The following is a 21,789-nucleotide window of genomic DNA, read 5'->3' as shown; positions in this document are numbered from 1 at the left end:
AGCTGCAGAGTCATGCCCTGGATTGAGTTTTAGTCTAAAACAAAACCTTTTAGCCTATCTGAAATGGTATATGAATTTCTTCTAGGGGGCCTGATTCCCCCAGCCAACACTAATCCTACCCAAAATAAAGGGTGGCATGTGTGTGTGCTTGTGTGTGTGTGTTTGTGTGTGTGTGAGTGTGTGATAGACTTTATTTAATCTTAATTCAGGCTCTGGAAAATCAGAATTAACACCCTGGCCTGTGAGCTTCACATGTGCACCAGAAAAGATTTCAGCCTTGGAATCTACATTCTCTGCTATGTTTTATCCAAAATGACCTTTACAACTTGCTGCTGTCCGGTTTCAAGCCCACACACATAATTCCATGATGTCATTTGGAAAGACTGAGTCTTCAAGGATTACATCATGTGCTGCTGGCAGAAAACTCTGTGGGGACACCTTTCCTTTTTAAGTACAGCTTTTCGTGCGGGCTTGGTCAACATGTTTCTACTGAGCTTTTTCTCCAATTCACATATGAGCCAGACTTGTTTCTCCTGGGAATTTAGAAGTTGAGGAACTAGAATAGAGATCATCATAGCTTTCAGAGACCACCAACTTCAATTAGCTTCACTTCCCTGGGCTGCTTTAATGTTCAGCTCTCTGAGCTGAGCCCTGAGGTCAGAGGACATCTCCACCTCCAGGACAGCCAGACAAATATCAGCCTCTAACTTATCTGGCACTTCACCCCGAGCACCCCAATCTTCAAGATTGGTCTGAAGAGGATATTTTCTCATTGAGCACCAGCCCACGAAGAGCTGCCCATCGTCTGGTCAATTCAAGAAGCTTTGGTTTCACTGCAGTGACTAGCACATCCACAGTTAAGACTTTTCTTTCCCCAAACTCTCCTCCATCTTAGGTAGTAAGGGCTCAGCCCTTGCAAGAGCAGGAGACATTAGGTTGTGATGCAAAAGGCCAGAAGACAAAAAACTTTGGTCCTAGCGGGTTGCTAATCTGCAGGGTGAGCTTGGTCAAATAACCCCTTGGTGCCTCCATTTCCCCAGCCATGGGGCACTGTCACTGAACTCATCTCCAGGGGCAGCTCCAAGTTTAGGGCACAGCTGGTGAGGAAGACACATAGGCCTGAGCTGGGTCTCAGATACAGCAGGACAGGACTGGACAAAAATGGACCTTCTGGAAAGAGTGTGGGCTTGAAGGGAGAAAGCTTGAGTTCAGACCCCTGCTCCACCAGCGCGCTGTGTGGCCTGGGGCACCTCCCTGAGCCTCACCTTCCTCGTCTGTAATGCCTGGGCAATCAAGCTGGCCTAGTCAGGATGTAACCAAAGTGAATCACACGGACATACAGAAGGCTCTCCAACAACCAAGGTGACCTGGACCAGGTGTCACTATCTGCCGGGCACTGCACCTGGATTATGTCATTTACTCTTCTCATCAGTTTATGACAGAGGTACCCTCATGACCCCCATTTGACAGTAGAGGAGATTGAGGTTCGAAGGGGACAAATCATTTGCACAAATTCAAACCCAGGATGCTTTTCTCTCTGGTAATTGCCATTACAATCACGCTTCTTAATATTCCCTTTGGCCTTCTAACATCACTCTCACACTTTATCTGCAACATTCACATTAGAAATACAGTTTTTGTCTGGATTTTGACCAATTAAACTCCCCAAATCTTGGGTCTGAAGCTCCCAACAACAGCTCTACCTCACTTCATCTTCTTTTAAAAATAAAACATTGTGTGTGTTTTAATTATGAAAAAGTTATGAGGCTAAGTAGGCTTCATGGAAAAAAACAAAAAATAGCACTTCTTTTAAAACTGGTATATTTCCATGCAGGATGATTTGGCTCTGGCTCTACTTAGCTCTTTCAAAGACCCTGTGTTACAGTGTCAGCTGCTCAGGTGCAAGGTGACAGAGGTGCTCATTGATGGCTTGGTGTTGACTTTGCAAAGGCTGGTGAATTCCTACATGAATATGGCCTTGAATGCAACTTGGTTGAGCTACAGTGCATGGAAAAAGTTCTGTTTACCGAAAGCACACTGATCCTTTTGTTCCTTTATGTGAAAGCAAACTGATTCTCCTGTGGGTTTCAAAAAAAAAAAAGTTCATTTCTCACCTTTCTAGAGGAGTCTTGTGGAGACCCCTGGGTAGGGCAGTCTGCCAGGCCCAGGGGGCCCACAGCCTGCCTGGGGGATCAGTGAACAGCCCAGGCTCTGAGGACAGATGCAAGAAGGCCATCTCCTGCTCCCGGGTGGAAACTCAGATCTATCCAAGTCCCAGCAGATATCGGAGCCACCTTTGCTTTCCAGAACCACCGATAGGGTACAACTTCATTGTTTAAAAATATTTTTAGCACAATGTGTTTATGTTTATTGAAAAAGTAATACATGAGCACAGAGGAAAGCTCACACCATACAAAAAGGTCCAGCACAGAAATCCAGCCTGCCCTGAGGCAGCCACTGTGAGCAGTGTATCTTTCTGAGAATGTCTATGGATATCCGGATATTCTTGGATATATAGTCATATTCCTCCACCACCCTTGACAAATGCGATAATTCTGTTTTGTGCCTTACTTTTTCGATACGACTATGTTTTGGCATCTTTCCCTATCAGCACAGATACAGCTAGTCACTCTGAAAGCATACTAAGTGTCCACTATGTACAGGCACTCAGGATGCTCAACCATCTCCTAGTGATGGACCTCAGCTGTCTCCAGGCTTTTTAAAGCAGTCTGGCTGAGACTCCTAGACAGGGAAAACAATGTTTTTACCCACATTTGGGAATATATCTATAGGCTTTGTTACCGCATGAGCTTTACTCTAGATCTATTCCTAGCTCCATTCAACCTGTGGTGGGGCTCACCTAGTCTCCCCTTGGATGCCTCCTGCTCCGGGGAGCTCCTACCCACCCCGCAGCAGCCGATGCCACGGGAGCTGCTCTGGCGTCTGTAGCTGCTGCCAACACTGGGCTGTGGGGAGCAGAGCCTCTCTCTCCCTCATGAGCCTGAAGGTCACGATGGCTGGTCAACCAGATGGACTTGCAGATAGCTTTGACTAGATCAGGAATTCCTCTTTGTGGAAGTTCTGAGTCAGGAGACCTGGGTGTGGCGCAGGTAATCTACATTTAAATCTCTAGGGCAGTTCTTTCAAAACATCTGCAGTAAAGGAACCATTTGTTTTTAAACTTCTAATTCATTTTAGACTGTTACTTTTCAAAATGTGATAAAAGTCTATTACTGAAAAAAAATTTTTAGAAACACAAAATTTAAGTCCTTTTAAAAATTATCATTAGTTTCAACAGACCTAACCTAACTCAAATTGTTACAAAGGTTTCTTAATGCTGACTGTCAATGTCTATTTTTGTCTTGTCATGGAATAGTAACAAATTGCAGATGGGTAGCAGACCAGGGACCACACTTTGAGTAGCCCTGTTCTAGGTGAGAGTGATGCAAAGTGAAACACTAATTTAGGCTATTTTATTAACCTTAAGTGCCACAACAGAAAGAGCTCCGGGCACAGGAGTCAAGGGCCTACACTCTGGTCCTGGCTCATTGTCTTACTATAAGTGAGTCCTTTCCTCTCTCTGGGTCTCAGTTTTCCTTTTTGTAAAATGATTGCTAACCTGCCCATCACACTTAGGTGTTCAGACGTTTCAATAAGGTCATGGATTTTTCTCTGGACAGCTAGGGAATAGGAGCCACCTGCCAGTATCCAAGCCCATGTTAGGAAGTCGTGTAGGGGAACAGATCTATTTTAAGAGAATGGGGGTTTTAATGGTGCAAGGAGGTGGGAGGGATGGAGGAGGTGGGAAGTGAATTGGGAAGCATGAGGCATGATTGGGAAGGCAGGTCTGGAAAAGCTGACACAGCAGAGAGAGCAGCTGTGTGAAGGAGAAAGGGGACCGTGACCATGGAACTCACCCACATGGAGGATGGTTGGGTTGATGATGATTCTAAATGGGACCAGAGCCTCCTTCCACCTCCCTCTCTCCCTAGACTCCAGCAGCAGTGTCTCTCTCTTCCTCCTTATACTCAATCCTCAGGTCCCCTCAGAACACTGCCTATCCCTCTTTCCAGCCCCAGATCCCAGCCCCTGCCTGGCCACTGTGAGCAGTTCCAAGGTGGAGCACACTGAATCCTGAGAGTGAGCTGAGGACAGTGAGCTCCTGAGGCAGCCAGACATGCCCTTAGAGTGTCAGGCTGGCGCTTCTGGAAAACCACGGGTACGTGGAAAACAACAAAGCCTGTCTCATGGATACACTTCTGCTCTGAAGGTACATGTTTCTTCTCTTTTGCCTAGGAAATCAACTTTTACAAGGTCATCGACTACATCCTCCATGGCAAAGAAGACATTAAAGTCATCCCGTAAGTTCCTTCTCAAAACATGTAGACTTGCAGGCAGGTGATCAATGTCCATAAGATATTCATTCCAAGGTCAATGCTAACCAAACCCAACAAAGCCACATGTGCAGAGGCAGGGAGAGCAGAAAGAAGGCGGTGTGGAAGGGTGGAAAGACCACGCAGGTTGGGAAATGAGGCTGGATTCTGAGTCAGTCACTGTGAATTTAAGTCCCAGGTCTAGTGTTAATAAGCGGCCTGTCTGAGCCTCTCTGTGGAGTCAGAGCACGGGATCTGATCAGGTCTTTTCAATGGTTTTCTATGCAGGCACATACAGAGCCCAAGGCACAGGGTGAAGCAAAAGCAGAAAGTTGGCCAAAAACTTGATTCAGACCCAAAGAAAGCTTATTCTCTAATGTCTTTTTTTTTTTTTTTTGAGTGAAAGTAGATTTATTCAGAGAGATGAGCACTCCACAGACAGAGTGTAAGTCCTCTCAGAAGGCCAGAGCGAGCGACAGGCCTAGGAGACACACACTCCATACGCAGAACGTGGGCTAGCTTGAGAGGTGACGGCGGCGGCCTCAGAGCATGGGGTCCTCTAGGAAAGTGAGATCAGCTCTCTAAGGTCTCCTTCTGTGCCCAAGAGGATAATGGAAAGGCAAGAACTCTCAGAAGGCAAGGCCTCCAACCCACCTGCAGGTGGTGGGGGCTCAAAGTCCATTTTAAGATTCTAATAGTCAAGAAGGTTTTTAGTATAGGCTCGTATGGTTTTGGTCAGTAGCGCACTCCCCAAAACTTAGTCGGCTGGTTATCAATGTGAATGCTCTCTGGGTGCCAAGAGCCACCCCCCAGTTCTGTCGGAGGCTTGGCTCTCTTTCCCAAGGGAACGGCAGACTCCTTGAGGCCTCAGTCTCTGTGAGAGAGCCACACCTTTAGTGTCTTTTCCTGGAGCTATCTGGTCCAAATGAAGGGCTTTTACTGCATGTCATCTTAATCCTTAAACAGCGGGTGTGAGAGGCCACAACGATTGCCAGACAATTGTGACAATCCTGTCACTTACATAACCCAGTTCACAAGCTGGTTTATCTTGTACTGGTTGGGGATGGGAAGGTGCTTCAAGCTCCTGAGTTTCTGGGCGCTCTCTGTTCATTCCTGTTTGCACAAAGACTGAGTCTTTCCTACGCTCATCTCGCTCGCTCTCTCTCTTTTTTTTAACCTTGTGAAATGCATACTCTGCACCCATTCTGTTTTCTAACCACTTCTCTAGAGGCACCAGTTTATCAAACTCATTATCTGTGTTCTAAGTCATCACAGGTCACAGTTTTCCCCCAAGTTTCACCACTTCTTACCAAGCATCACATCCTTCCAGCCTCTGATAACAAGCACCTTGCTGCCTTCTAAAAGGTGGTTGTAGCCACATTGAATCTAATATAAATTCATGTAAGTAACTTAAAGAGATTATACTATGAAGCAGTAAAAGTTACTCTGGCACAAAAAGACAAGAAAAAGGTATGAAATATGATTTTAAAAACCCTTTATCTAAATACTAAAAGAGCTCTGTTGCTATTAATAAAGTAATAATTGTAAGTTCAAAGGGCACTGACTTACAGATTAATTGGGAGCATATTATCTTACTCCGTTGCATATAAGAAATAGTTCTTCCAAGAACTGATAAGTTCCCAGCTATGTACGATGAAGTACCCTATATCCTGTTTACAAGAGACCTATCAAAACGATAAGAATACAGAGAGACTGAAAGTAAAATTTAAAACGAAGATATACCACGCAAATGCTAACCAAGGGAAAACTAATATAACCACTATCATTCAAAAATACCTGTCAAAGTGCATTAGTAAGATAAATACAGTCACTTCTTAATGATAAAGGGGTCAATTCAACTTGATATCCCAGGAAGAAATTACAATTCTAAATGTGCCTATGCGTAACAATGTGACCTCAAAAAAAAAAAAAAAAAGCAAAACCTGACAAATATAAAAATATATAGACAACTTCATGTTTGTTAATCGACAGAGCTGACTATAACAAACTGTGAATAGAGAAATATTGAAGAAGACAATTAACAAACTATCTAACAAATATACAGTGCCTTATTCCCCAAACTCTAGAACACTCAGTCTTCCTAAGCGCACATGTGCGTTTACAATAATTGGTAATATAATGGGCCATAAAGCAAACCACAACACGTTTCACACAGTTGAAATCACACAGAAATGTTCTCTGGTCACACTGAAAATATGCTAGAAGCTAATAACCAGAAGCTAGTTATAAAAATCTTCATAAGCTTGGAAACTGTAAACTATTCTTCTGAAAAAAAAGGAATACATTTCCAAGTAGCCTATGGGTAAAAGAAGAAATCAGTGGAAATTATGATATATTCTGAACTGAAAATACTACGTATCAGAGCCAAACGAATGTGATGCAGTGAAGTCATGCTTAAGGTGAAATTTACAGTCTTAAATATTCATATTAGAAAAGAATAAAAGGTAAAAAAGTAACAAAACTATGTACCCACCTGTATCAGTCAAGGGTCTTAACCGATAATAGGTGTCACACTCAAATTAGGATAATTCAAGGCGGGTTTATTTACAAAGCGATGAATTACAGAGGTGTGACTGAAGCAATCTACAAGAGAATATGCTAGTAGTGATATTGCTGCAAGCACTCCTGGGCCCAAAGGGAATTTGTAGAACTTGGAAGGAGGAAGAGTCATGTAGAGCAGGGCACCTTGAGACAAGCACTGCCCTTAGGTCAAGAGACACAGCGAGCCCAGAGCAACCATGCCAGGGGGAAGCCAGGGAGATAAATAACCTGACCTCACTGTTCTATCTTCCTCTGGCTTTGGCCAGGTCTCCACATCAGGCTAAACTCAACCAGAAGGCCAGGCACCCTGTTGATGGAGTCCACATAGAATGGCTCCGTAGGACAGGGAGGAGCAGGTTGGAGAGAGGATCTGGAGGAGCAGACAGAAGCTATCCACTATGTTGTCTCCAAAAACTAACAACAAACAAGCAGATAAATAAACCTTAAAAATAATAAAGATAAGCCCAGAAATTAATGAAATACTAAAAAAAAAAAAAAAGAAAAAAAGAAAAAATGCCGAAAGTTGGTTCCTTGAACAGACTATCAAATTGATGAATTTCTGGCAAGACTGAACAAGAAAAATAGAAAATCAAATCAGCTATTTCAGGAATGAAAAGGGGCATAACTACAATGACACAGACATTAACAAGAGAGTAAGAGGATATTATGCCAAAATATTTTAAATCTGGGTGAAACAGGCAAATTCCTACAAAAATAAAACTTACCAAATATAAATCAAAAAGAAACAGAAAACCACAATAGTCTTATAATAATAATAACATAAATCTAAACCTTTCCCAAAAGACACTCCAGACCCGGATGCCTTCAGGGGTGAGTTCTACTAAATATTTAAGGAAGAAATAATGCGATTCTCAAACAAATTATCCAAGAGAATAGAAAAAGTGTCTAGTATAAACTTGATAACAAACCCCAATAAGGGCTGTGTATGAAAAAAGGAAAATTCAGACCAAGCTTCAACATAGATGCAAATATTCTAAACAAAATTTTAGCAAAAAATGACTAAAAAAGATTATACATCAAGACCCAATTGGGTTTATTCCAGGAATGCAGGGTTAACATTAGAAAAGTCAATCAATACAATCTACCATATTAACAGAAACGTAACAGAATTATCTCCATAGAGAACTTCCTTAATCTTCTAAAAATAATTCTTTTAATGTCTGAAAATACTAACTATTGACAGAGATGTGGAGCAGAGGAAACCCTAATATACGACTGATGGAGTGTAAATTGGCACGACCACCTGAGAAAACAGTTTGGCCTTATCTAGTTGAAGATAGGCATATCTTATGACCCAGTATTTCTACTCCGAGAAATACCGTACTGAACTGAGAGCACACGTACGCCAGACTGTTAGAAGCAGCAATGCTTATATTAGCCCCGGACTGAGGGGGATGTCCATCCACAGCTGAATGAACAATTTACGTGCAGTCTTACACAGGAAACCTGTAAGTTAATAAACTGAATGAATTACAGCAACATGAAATAGAAGTCAAATGATAATAATATGTGTACAATGAATGATTCCACCCTAAATGCAGTTGAAAAACAGCAGAAACAGGGTATAGGAAACCAGGGGATAAAACTCCACAGAAAAGCAAGAATGTCATTGTCATAATGTCAGAACAGTGGTTACTTTTGGGGTACCGGGGAAGGTCGTGAGCGGGAGGGGCAGGTCAGAGACCTCAAGGTGCCAACAAGGTTGTTCTCCACGTGAGGTGGTTTCATAGGTGTTCACTTTCAAATGATTGATGACGTTTTTAACGCATTTTGCCGTGTGTACACTTTTTTCACAATAAACATGTGAAAAATAATAATGCCCAAAATTGTGATACTGATGTGAGGGATCAGTAAGTATGTAAAGCACTTAACTTAGTGCTTGGCGTGTGGTAGGAGCGCACCGTAGGTGGGTTTTCCCCCATTACACATGGTATTAAGCTAACTCTCTCTATGTAAGTTCAATGGAGGAAAATGATGGTATCTATTTTTATTCAGCAGCCAGTAACAATCTGTTGGATGAATTCTGTCTCTTTTTTAAGACAGCCAGACTTGGTGTGAAATCAATAAAATTGATTTATCATTTTTTTCTCAGTGTCTAAATTTGGACATTAAGATGCCTTAGTCAAGATTTTGGGTTTGGTCAGGTATAGTAAGTGGATGATCAGAGCCACCAGAGAGGAGAGATAGGGTAAGACCCAGTTTCAAGTTTTTAGTCCAGCTGTCCATATATCAAAAGTTACCACTGAACTTTGGCCTTTGCAGGAATCCACCTCCTGACCACTGGGCTTTGGTGAGCGGTCTCCCCACTTACGTTGCCCAAAATGGCCTGGTAAGTAATACAGTGCCCTCGATGGTTGGTCCAAGGGGATGCACAGAGAACTGACGTTTGAGGAAATATGAAATACAAAGAGAAAGAATCCTCAGATAGAAAGATACTTACAAAAATCTCAGGGACAAAGTCCCAGCCTCTCATCCCAGAGACGCAGTTGCCACTTCCGGCCGCCCATCCCCACCACATTTCCAGCCACACAGCAGAACTCAAGTGCTCTATCTCCCACCATGCCCTGCCCACTCAGGGTCAAGGGTAGAGTGACAGCATCCCCTGCCCCAGAGAGAAGGGTCATGTCTGTCAGCTGCACATCACCCCCATATGTGAAACTGCGCACCTCTGTGGCCGGCACACACTATGTAATGATGCTCACATAGCAAGAAGTTTATTTACTGAGCATTTTTTATGTGCCAGGACCTGTGGTTGGCTTTGGGGATGCAAAGATAGATGAATCAGACAGTTTCTGTTCTGACGCTTACAATTAAATGGGGAGTCGTCTTTACAAACAGATAGTAATGCTACAATGTGATAATGCCGTACTAGAGATATACCTGGTATATTCTAGGAACACAAAGTAATGCGACATCTAAACCGGCCTTGACTTTCCAGAGTGCATTAGTGTGAGTTGAGTTTCAAGATAAACAGGGGTTAGGCAGGTAGGAGCAGGATTCCAGGTGGAGAGAACCACACAGGCAAACAGCACAGGCTTGGAGGTTTGAAGCAACATGGTGTGTGCAGTTCAGTGTTGCTAGAATATTAGGTTTGAGCCAGGAAGGTGGCAAGAGATGAGGCTTGAGAGGGAGGGAGGGGCCAGATCACAGTAGCTTTGGGTTCTAGGTCAAGGGGGAGGGACTTTAAAATCTATAGGTGTTGAGTTTTTAAGCAGGAAATTGGCACAGTGAATCTTCGTTTTAGAAAGATAACTCTGAAAGCTCTCTGGAAAATAGGTCTGAAGGGACTAAGACTAGAAGCAGAGTGAAAAGCGTGTCGTTACAAACAAAAGAGCATCTCAACAAAGGCAGAGGCAGCAAAGAATACTGTCTTCATTGCTAACAGGCGCAGAGTGCTCATGGTGAGCCAGGCAGCAAATACATTTGCTCATTTAACACTCACAGGACTCTGACGGAGATGAGCTGGAGAGAGGGAGGCCAGGGCTCAGATCTAATCCCGAGAGGGCTTTGTGATTGACTGCGAGCAGAGAGGGCGAGGGAGAGCAGCCCAAGCCAGTTTCAGGCTCCCAGACTGGATGGATAGTGCTGCCACCAGGTTTGGGTGTAAGATGCTGAGGTCAGTTTTGGACAAGGTGAGACAGAGAGTTTCTCAGGAGCAAATGTCCAGCAAGTAGCTGAAGAGATGACTCTGATGCTGTGGAGGGAGAGGAGGGATGGAGATGGAGATTTGTACTGACTGCCACACAGACACTGTCCTATCTGGTCCTTGACCACTTTGCACCTAGCGGCAGTGGCACTTGAAGCCGTGAGTGTGGATGAAGTCTCCAGGAAGAGTGAGAGGGACTCAGGGTAGAATATTGGAATATTGCCAGCATTTAAAGATTGGGTAGATAAAGAAGAATATGTGAAGGAGAAACAGAAGAAGGGTTCGGAGGTGTCTGGGGACCCAGGAGAGGGTAGTGTCATGGATGCCAAGGAAGTAGAAAGTTTCAACAAGGAGAGAGAATATCAAATGCAGCAAAAGTGACCCAATGAGATAAAAGCTGAAAACCCCCACTGGGTTTGGCAGTTAGGTCATCAGCGGCCCTGATGAGGGCAGGTTTCACGGTGAAGTGGAGGCAGAAACTGGCGTGTGGTCTGCTGAGGTGTGGATGGGTAATAAGAAGGTAGGTAATGAAGGAGAAAGCCTGGATGGTTACTATGAAGACCATGTTAAGTCAAGGGAGGATTTCATTTTTGAGGCTGGGAGAGAATCAAGCATGCCCTTGGGCTGAGGGGGACAAGCCCTCAGGGAGGTCAGAGATCAGGAGAGAACAGTAGCAATTGGTGGAATTGGCCGAGGAAAGGCCAGAGGGATGGTACAGTGGGTGGGCAGTCTTGAACAGGAGCAGGGACCGCTCACCCTCTGAGGCCACAGGATAGTCAGGTCTACTGGGATAGGCAGGGTCACTGCAAGCTCATATGGCACCTTTTTGAGAGCTAGAAGAAAGCGCCCCTTCTTGATGGATGAAAGAAAAGGCTAGGGCCACTGTTCTACAAGTCAAGAACAGGCTGGGTTTCAACTCCCACTCATCCCCTCAGCCAGATGCCTTTGTGCAGTCCACGTACTACACAACTGTATGCAGCAGCCCCAGGGGCAAGGCTCTGGAGGGATCAGATGAGTGCCATCTGCAGGGTAGGGTAAACTGGTCCAGTCTTCAGGAGAGGAATCATGCAATATATAACCAAAGCTACAGCACCTTTTATTTCTACTTTGAAGTTTATACCACAAGGAAAAACTCCTTCCTAACAAAACAAACTAATGTAATTGATTTGAAGATGCTCAGAGTAGCATTATTTATATTAATTTGGAAAAACTGGACATACCCAGATACTCAATAAAAGGGGGCCAAGAAAACAGGATACTATATAGCTATTAATAATGACAAATTGTAGCCTTAAGTTTTTCAAAGCATGGAAATGACTCAGAAGTGAGGCAAATGGTAAAAGGTCATGTTTATAAGGTAGCTTTCCTGTTCAGTAGCCTCAGTTAATAATTCAAAACCATTTTGAGCATGTCTACCTGATGAAAAGAATGTGAATGCTTTGGGCAAGGAAGGACGTGATATTTATGAAAACAGCACACCCAGTGCCCTCAATGGGTACTCGATTTATCAAGTCTAATCATAATTCCATTATTCCTCTTCACGGCTTTCAGATTTGCAACATCATGAATGCACCTGCAGAGGACTTTTTTGCATTTCAGGTAAGTTACTTTTTATATGGTTTCTCAGTCACATGATATTTTTCCCCCAAAGAGGATTAGAATACATTAGAATCCACCTACTTTACTGGGAAGCAGTCTCAACAAAATGAAAATGTAAGTGGGAAAAAAGCCATGTGCCCATGGAAGTGGCAAAGGAGTTACTTTGGTAAATTCCAAGGTCCCATTTGATTTTAAGGTTTACACTCTTTGCTTTCTGTTATACTGGACCTTTGCTTATACTGTTCTCTCCCTAACCACCATCTCTTGCTGAAATCCCTCTGCCCTTCGATGACAACCTCAAAAGCTATGAAGCTTCTATGAAGTTTTATTCTGTTTCCCCTGGCTGAATATCATTTCTATCTCCTTAGGATTACCATGGAATATTGTTTAGTATTCCATTTGATATTGTTTGTTTGGCTTTTTAAAAGTTGTTTGTGGAGGGCACGCTCTGGGTCAGGCATTGGCACAGTGCCAACACTGGCTCCAGTGGAGGACCAGATAGGCGTGGTCTTTGTCTTCAGGGAGTTCATGATCATATGGGGAGAGAGGCACATGGAGTGCTGGTCAGGAAAAGAGCAAGAGGGACAGAAGAAGGAATCTCTCAGGGGAGAGATTAATCTGGGAGGACTCAAGGAACGTGTCCCTGAGACTTTGGGCAGTAAAGAAAGGAGAGAGGACTGCAGGAAAGAGAGGGCGGCTTGTTGGAAGGAACTAGAGCGCACCAGTGAGACTGGGCAGGACAGTGGCCGGAGGAAATCGTAGAGAGGTAGACAGAGGCCAGATCACATACTGCCTGGAAAGCCATGGCAAGGAGTTTGCCTCTCTTACTATATTTCCCTTACCTCATCTTTTATGATCCTTCCTTGTCTTTTAGATCAATTCCTCTTGGCAAAATATCAGCTTTCTTTGGTCAAGGGTTGGGTCTTATCTTTCTTGACATCTTCCACTAAGGTGCCCTGTCAATATTTGCTGAAGTTAGCATGTGAGGTGTACAAAAAGCAAATCATGAGCAATCTGGAGGTAATTGAGAGGGAAATAAGAATGACTCAGCCAAATTAAGGATTTTTTTTCCTTTACTCCTTAAAGAACATTATGAAAGACCTTAGAGCAAACGAACTTCCAAGGGTAAAACTGTGCATCTTGTGTTGTGACTGTGACCACATGAATGGGCCAAGCCCAAACTGTTGCTGGGCGTTGCTAATGTGATTAGAATCACCAGAGAACTTAGTCTTTACCCAAGCCATATGATGAATTGCAGTTTCAGAGGGAAGGGATTCCCCAGCTCCCCAAAGATTAGGTACAGAGTGGTAGGGGAGGCAGGCCTTGAGACTCAAGTCTCCCGGTGACAGCCCTGTGTTCTTTGGACCATATTCTACATCCTTCTGGAGCCACTCTCCTACCAGGTGCTGAGTTCAGTGTTACCCAAATAATAATTATCATCTCACCACCTTCTTGGAACTCGTGAGCTGGAAGGCTCTCCAACTCCGGGAAGCCTTCCTTGACTTCCCTCCGTCCTCAGGCTCTCACAGTACCTTAGAGAACTTCCCACCTGCACTGTAACTGCCTGTCTACCTTCCAGATGGGGAGCAGCCTGAGGACAACACCCGTGCCTCATTTGCCTTGGGTTCTCCAGCTTCTAGCTCAGGTTCTGGTACATAGTAAAATATTTGATAAATCTTTAATGAATCAGTGGGAAAAGAGTCCAGAAATTACCTAGTCTAGTTATGCCATTTTATAAACGGTGAAAGTAAGGTGCAGACAGATGGAAAATCACACACAAAAAGTACCTTATGATCGATCAAGAAATTTCACCTCTATATCCTCATTTGTTCCATGAAGCACATATTCTTACTACTGTCCCCATCTATAGATGAGCAAATTGAGGCCCACGGAGATAAAATGACATGCCAAAAGGAAAAGTGCCGACAAGGACCTACTGTACAGCACAGGGAACTGTATCAATAGCTTGCAATAACCTATAATGGAAAAGAATCTGAAAAAGAATATATATATATATATACACACACACACACACACACACACATATTATCAAATACATATATGCATATATACATATATATATACATATAACCAAATCATTTTGCTGTACATCTGAAAATAACACAACATTCAAATCAACTATACTTCAACTTTTTAAAAAAAGTTAGCAGTTACTTAAAAAAAAAAAAGCCACAAAAGGGACACAGAAAGGCAGGTCAAAAGGCAAAAGGTGCAGGTTATATGTTGTTGATTAGTTCAGAGTTATAAGCGTCACCATCATGGCCTCTTTTAAGTCAGTCCTCTGCAGTTGGCTCCTATGTCTGAAATGGAAACACTGCCTCCCTGGACTGTTTGTGTCCATCATTAAATCCTCAGCCCACAGCTTACTGCCTGGCACATATGGCCCTGACAGCTTGGGGATGTAAACAGCATTGCCATCTGATGAGCAACCTGCTCGTGGCTTTTGGTGACTGAAACCATGCAAAATCCAATGAAGTCTAACCTCCTGCCACCCCCCTCAGCCAATCAGGGTCGTGATGCACAATGTAGAATCCATCGCAGCTGCCCCTGCAGCCTGGTACCCGAACAAACTTATTCTGGCTCTCCTCTTGCAGAAAGAGCCTCTGGATGAGTCTGGATGGATGATAAAAAATGTCCTTTCTATGCCAATCGTGAACAAGAAGGAGGAAATTGTTGGGGTGGCCACGTTTTACAATCGCAAAGATGGGAAACCCTTTGATGAAATGGATGAGACCCTTATGGAGGTGAGGTTTGTGATGAGGCCTCTGGCCGTGAGGATTCAGAGCCAGACTTGGCTTCCAGGGCCGTGTGGTAGGGCCCTGGTGCGTTGCTGCCCTAACCTGTGGAAGGGTGGGAGCTCACCTTGTAGATGCCTTCATGACTCAACATTTATTCTCTTTGTGCTCACTTCCACGTGTTGTCAGAGAAATCTATATTCCACTTTAAAAAAATTAATAAACTTTACCTTTTAAAGAAGGTTCAGGTTCACAGCAGAAATTACAGGGTTTGCTTATACCCTGTTCCTACATACACCCATCCCATTCCCTTTCTGTGAAGTTACTGTGCATAAGAACTATGCTCTGTGTGTGTTAGAGCTTTATTCCAAGTGCATTCCTGTCTGTTATTTTATCTTGTCCTCACAGCATCTCTTTGAGGAGGGCACATGTCTAATCAAACCCATTTTATAGCTGAGAAGATGGAGGCTTACAGAGTCTTGCCCTCAGTTACAGAGGCAGTATCAGACCTGGAGATTCTGCCTCTGATTCTTCCTTTCCTTTCAGTCTTTGGCTCAATTCCTGGGCTGGTCTGTCTTAAATCCTGACACTTATGAGTCAATGAACAGACTTGAAAACAGGAAGGATATTTTTCAAGACATGGTCAAATATCACGTGAAGTGTGACAATGAAGAAATCCAGCAAATCCTGGTGGGTAGTGTTTTTATTTATTTTTTCTTGTTTCTACTCTAGAAATGGTTGCTCTGTGTGACCTGGACACAGCTGTCCCTTGCAGGATCACCTCACCCTTAGGACCAGACCTTGGCTGAACAGCTCTAGAAACTCCATGTCTCTCTGTGCTCAGGGTTAACTTGGTACTAGAGAGTCACCAATCCCAGTGCCAACTCTGAGAGGAAGCTCTATGTGACAGACCAATGGGCAATGGTCAGTTTCTCAGAGCCTCCCTCCACGAGGTCAGCTCATTTAGAAGGCTCAGTCTTTCTGAGCAAAGAAATAGTTCAGAGGGGGTTAGATGTTGGTAGGAAGCCCTCAAAAGTTTCATCACTTCACAGTGTATAAGGTAATTTCACATTTAGGATGCCTGCAATAGCCCGATAAGGTGGGCGGAATACGGGTATTTATCCCCATTGTAGAGATGAAGAAACTGAGGCCCAGAAGGGATAGGTAACTTGTTCCCATATCACCAAGCTTGTTAAAGAGGTTTCACTTCAACTTTATCAGGATAATAAGCAAATTTTCTGTCACTCTTACGAGAGGGCTGCCTCAGGAAGGAATGAGCACCCCATCATGAGAGGTATCCAAGCACATGCTGGATGATCATATACAAGGAATGCTACAGAGAAGAGTCCTACCTGGGGTAGGAAATTGGATGACATGCTTTCAAAGATTTGTGAGACTCAGTGACTCATCATTCCTGGGATTTTGGTCTCAAAGAGATCAAGGTTTTAGAAGTAAATTAAATTAGCCAAATGGATTTGGCTATGATGCCCAGCTAAGCTCCCATGACTTCAGCTAATAGACCATACAAGTTGTAACAACACAAGGCAGTGGTCTCAGAGGGCATGTCTTAAGCTGGGAGGATATCACAACAGATCTGATCATTTTGATCCTAATAACTGAAAAATTCAAAGGAGAAAATATCCAGTTTGGATGATGTGACTCACAGTTTCCTTGTCTCAGTCCATGATTTTAGCCAAATAATGGATATGTAGACTCTGTGGAGGCATAGCCTCAGTGAACCAGTTAAAAATTAATAGCCTGGGCTCTAGGTCAAGAAATCTGACACATGTTATTGCTTTCAGATTTCCCCCCTCCTCTGGTACATGGGGAAATAGGCCCAGAGAGGGAATGCGCTTGCTTCAAGTCACACAGTAAGTGAGAGGAAGAGCTAGGAAAATGAGCAAGGCCTCCTGACCCCCAGTCAGTAACAACAACAACAAGAATATCAACAACGTTTTTTAGTTCTAGGGCTTACTATGGGCCATGCACTGCTCTAAGTGATTTACATGCATTATTTAATTTAGTTGCATATGTTTTTAAATGACTTTGCAGAATCCAATGTAATACACCAGTTCAGTACTTTTATTACCCTCATTTTACAGATGAGGAAATGGAGGATCTGAGGAATGAAATAACACTGCCAGTAAGTGGCAAAGCTCGAATTTGCATGTATGTCTCCATGGCTCCAAAGCCCATGACCTTGAATTTGCTCATCGATAATTATTGAATGGCAGCCTCTCTGAGTTGGTGGCTCTGTTGCAAGAATTGGAGGAAGAAGAAAAAAAGAAGTGGAGAAGTGGAGACATATTTAGCCTTTAGATGTAGTAAACTAATTTTTTTTTCTCTGGTATTTTGGGCCCTGGCAGAAAACCAGAGAGGTGTATGGGAAGGAGCCTTGGGAATGCGAGGAAGAGGAACTGGCTGAGATCCTGGTGAGCTGGGTGGCACTGGTCTTGGCCTGTAATGAGTGCAGGGCGTGCCCCAAGCATGCACGGCAGCAGTGGGGGTGGGGAGTATCTCTGGAAATCATGACCCTTGCCACTCTGCCCTGGTCCCTCCAGCAGACCCGGGACAGGGACAGAGCTGGTGAGATGGGGGAGACCCAGGAACTTTTCATGTGCCCTACTCACTCAGCTCCATGTCTTACACAGCAAGGAGAGCTGCCAGATGCAGAGAGATATGAAATTAATAAATTCCACTTCAGCGACTTGCCCCTGACTGAACTGGAGCTGGTGAAATGTGGAATACAGATGTATTATGAGCTCAAAGTCGTGGATAAATTTCATATTCCTCAGGAGGTGAGGTCGAAACAAACCTCTTTGATTTCCCTTTTTCTTTCTTGCTTGCTTTTTTTTATATATATATATAACTCAATCTGTAAACTGCCTTAAAAAGAATGTACCCTCAGCTTTTAGGATTTAAAGCATTAGTCATGTTGCACAGATGAGTCGTTTATCAGAAAAGAGACACATGGTTCCTCTGAACTGTGGTGTTTTTCAAGATGGGTTCTGAGGCACCGAGTTCTGAAGGCTGTAGATAAATGGGATGCACAAAACGGTCCTAACAGTCAAACACAGTGGGAAATGTGGGTTAAATCAATTTAAGCAGAACTTTTTCCCCTGCAAGATTTCTTACCATGTGCTGTGAATCTAGGAGGGTGGGGATAGAGAAGGTGGAGGTGGAGGGGGGGTGTATTATGCACAGAATTTCCCGGAGTTCTTTGATTAAAGCTGCAGTTCTCAACGTGTTGCCCCAACCACATCAGCATCACCAGAGAATGGATCAGAAATGCAGATGTCTCTTGCTGCTGTGCATACACACACACACACACACACACCCTCAGCTGTAATGCGTCAGGAACTGCTTTAACACGCCCCCCCCAACCCCGCTGTGCCCCTCCCAGGATGATTCTGACTCGCATTCAAGTTTGAGAACCACTGATTTAAATGCTGCTTCAGTTTCCCTATATACATCTCCTGTTAGCTTCTCCCACGGCGGTAGCTCTCTGGGGCACAGTTTGGGAATCACTGATGAAACTCATTTGTGGAGTAAGTGGAGCAACTCCCATTTATCCTTGTTTCATAATTACGTCCATTGTCACCGTGTCTAGCAGTTTGCAAAGTGCTCTCACAGCCTTACCGCATCTATCCCTAGCTCCCACTTCTGGTCCAGGGTCGGGTTGGAGAGCCTGGGACTCGGCAGGCAGGGCCCTGAGACCCTGGTGCCGCGCGTGCTGCCTCACGAATGTGCGTGTGTTTACAGACCCTGGTGCGGTTCATGTACTCCCTGAGTAAGGGCTACCGCAGAATCACCTACCACAACTGGCGGCACGGCTTCAACGTGGGGCAGACCATGTTCTCCTTGCTGGTGGTACGGGGGCGGGGCAGGGGCGGGGCCGCGGGAGGCTGGGGGCTCCCGCACACCAGACCACCTCGTGCAGCTCCCCAGGCAGCAGAGGCGTTCGCTTTTTTTTTTTTTTTTTTTTGTCTAATGCTTTTTTAAAAATATGCAAAAGGAGCCCACGCTTTGCATACATGAATTCCAAGAAGGGAGAAGTATATAAAATAAAAAGTGAAAGAAAGTTGCATTCTACTCCCACCCTCAGTCCAATGTTTGGAGAAAACCACGGCGGCGGTACAACTACTTCCAAATTTCCTTCTAGAAACATCGAAATGTAATTATTCAAACACACACACACACACCATTTATTTTGTTTATAACCAATTAAATAATAGTATGTAATATGCTTTTTTTAAAATTTGAAAACATATAACTATTAATCGCATTCTTTACATACACATTTTATTTGGGTTTAATATCCATAACCTAAAACTGACCATTTTAACCATTTGTAGGTGTACAGTGTAGTGGCGCTAAGTATGTTTGCAGTGTTGTGCAACCATCACTACTCACCACCTCTAGAACTTTTTCATCCTCCCCAACAGACACCCTGTCCCCATTAAACAGCAACATTATGCAACTCTCCATTTCCCCCGACCGCAGCCCCGGTGATCACCATTCTTTTTTCAGTCTCTGTGAATCTGATTACTTAGATACCTCACATAAGTAGACTCATAGAGTATTTGCCCTTCTGTGACTTTTTTTCACTTAGCATAATGTTTTCAAGGCTTACCCATGATCTCACTGTATGGCCTCATTCTATTCTGTATTGTTTAAACATATACCATCATTTCTTTACTCAGCCCCCTATTGTTGGACCAGGGGGGTTGTTTTTGATCTTTCACTTATGAACAGGGCCACGGTCTCCTTGAATGGACATAGCCTTTGTGTATATGTGTCAGGCTTTTTGACTCAGAGGGTTTGGAGTTCTTACACTTTACTTAAAAGTGTTTTCCCAACCACGTTTGACGCAAACCTCTGCCCTGACCTAGCCTCCTCATGCTCATTCCTTGGCTGGATTGGTCGGGTCAGACCACTACAGCCTAGAGGCAGGAATTCCGGCCAAGCTGCCACTGAAAGTGAAAAACACACCGCTTAGACTTGATTTATTTCATAGAGTCACAGAGTCTGCATCACCTCCCCAGGGCTTTTTCCGCCCTTTACTTCAATACCCAGTGTAAACAAGGAGTTAAGTATCTGAAGGAGGCTCACGGAAACATTCTTCTGGTCTGTACTTAAACCAGCAGACCAGGTTTGGAAAGTTTGCTTTACCAGTCTGGCCATGTTCACAAATCCTCTAAATCCTAAAACCCAAGCGCTACAAGTTTCTCAACAGTCATCTAGTCCAATGCCCTCTACCTTCAGTGTGCAGATTGAGATACTGAAGCCCGGCAGGAGATGGGAACAGCTAAGGTCACTCGACAGTAAGGTGACCAACCATCCTTGTTGGCTTGGGACTGTCCCTTTCCAGCACAGAAAGTTTCATCCCAGAAAAAGCCCTCAGTCCCAGCAAACATCTGGTCACCCTGTGGCTCCAGGTGTACAGCCAAGATCAGACCTATATTTCCAAGCTCCAGGCTATCTCCCTCACGCCTGCCCTGTCAGCCCCGCTTCCAACCCTCCCAAGAAAGGACTGAGTGGCATCTCTGATTGCCTTTCTAGACTGGAAAGCTGAAGCGATACTTCACGGACCTGGAGGCCTTGGCCATGGTCACTGCTGCCTTCTGCCATGACATTGACCACAGAGGTACCAACAACCTCTACCAGATGAAGTGAGTCACCCCTTACTGGCCCTCCTCTCTACCTCCTGCTTCCGGGATTTACTACCCAGAGCTGAATGACCCTCAGACAGACTCACTGGCCAAGGGGAAGTCCTGCTGCCCACAGCTTCCTGCTTCCTCCTGCCCTTTGGATCTGGGTGTAAACCTGTGCTAGAATAATGGTGTTCAAATATGTCCACATCCCAATGCCTGGAGCCTGGGAATATGCTGCCTGACTTTCAGGAGAAACCTTGTAGATGCGATTAAGTTGAGGATCTTGAGAAATCTTGGACTGGGATTATCTTGGGTTGTCTGGGTGGGCCCCACAGTCAGAAGGGTCCTTATAAGAAGGAGGTGGGAGATCTGAGAAGATACAAGATGTTAAACTGTTGGCTTTGAAGGTGGTGTAGGATCGGCCACAAGCCAAGGAATATAGGGGGCCTCTGGAAGTTAGAAAAGGCAAGGACACAGATTCTCCCCTAGAACCTCCAGAAGGAAGGCAGCTCTGCAGACACATTTTAGATGTCTGGACTCCAGAGCTGTAAGATAATAAATCTTTATTGTTTTAAGCCATAAAGCCTGTGGTAATTTGTTATGGCAGCAACAGGAAACTAATATATTATATTCTCTCACTCTGCCCCTTCCCTTCCTGCCTGTTGAATTAATTTAAGCCAAGATACTTGTAACTGATAATGGTTCATTTATTCACCTTGTGTATATAATGCTCCTAATATCTGTGTGGTAGGCCCTAGGCTGGGCAAAAGAGGTACCCTGGTGAGCAACCCAGACTCGGTCGCTGGCTTCACAGAACTGATATTCCAGACAGCCTCGGAAGCAGAGTCCTTGAACCATGGTCTCAGTGGACCCTCATGACCACCTTGGGGCCTTGGCAGAGCAGGGACAAGTGTTATCCCTGTATTATAAGTGAGGAACTGAGGCTCTGCCCGGGGCCAACTGACTATAAGTCATTAACAAGCCCTAGAACATCCTCTCTGAGTCTTCTCCTTTCTTGCCTGCTGCTCCAAGGTAGACTGAGCTTACATTTTACCCCATGGGAAACTAAGTTCTGATCTCTGTGCTTGGCACATAATAAATGCTCAACAAATATTTACCGAATAAAGACATGAATAAATGTACTGCTTGTGGGGATTCACTGGCCTCCCCTAAGACTC

At 44.2% G+C, this 21,789-nt stretch overlaps 1 protein-coding gene across 5 annotated transcripts in view; it reads left to right on the top strand.

Annotated features, from left to right (window-relative positions):
* Positions 1–21,789, top strand: part of PDE6A (phosphodiesterase 6A) — a 56,988-nt gene that overhangs the window by 16,118 nt on the left and 19,081 nt on the right. For 4 of the 5 annotated variants that reach the window (XM_014551690.2, XM_006175911.3, XM_006175909.3 and 1 more), the window contains 9 exons: positions 4,297–4,361; positions 9,219–9,285; positions 12,154–12,201; positions 14,817–14,966; positions 15,504–15,647; positions 17,324–17,389; positions 17,609–17,755; positions 18,720–18,827; positions 20,520–20,629. In XM_014551690.2, coding sequence (XP_014407176.2) covers positions 4,297–4,361; positions 9,219–9,285; positions 12,154–12,201; positions 14,817–14,966; positions 15,504–15,647; positions 17,324–17,389; positions 17,609–17,755; positions 18,720–18,827; positions 20,520–20,629 — 905 coding nt within the window. Of the gene's footprint in view, positions 1–4,296; positions 4,362–9,218; positions 9,286–11,016; positions 11,123–12,153; positions 12,202–14,816; positions 14,967–15,503; positions 15,648–17,323; positions 17,390–17,608; positions 17,756–18,719; positions 18,828–20,519; positions 20,630–21,789 lie in introns of those variants that run through there. The other variant, XM_032477090.1, reaches the window with a different exon arrangement.

Source organism: Camelus ferus, chromosome 3 (genome assembly GCF_009834535.1).
Source record: "Camelus ferus isolate YT-003-E chromosome 3, BCGSAC_Cfer_1.0, whole genome shotgun sequence".
Taxonomy (NCBI): Eukaryota; Metazoa; Chordata; class Mammalia; order Artiodactyla; family Camelidae; genus Camelus; species Camelus ferus.
This window is presented reverse-complemented; position numbering and strand designations above follow the sequence as displayed.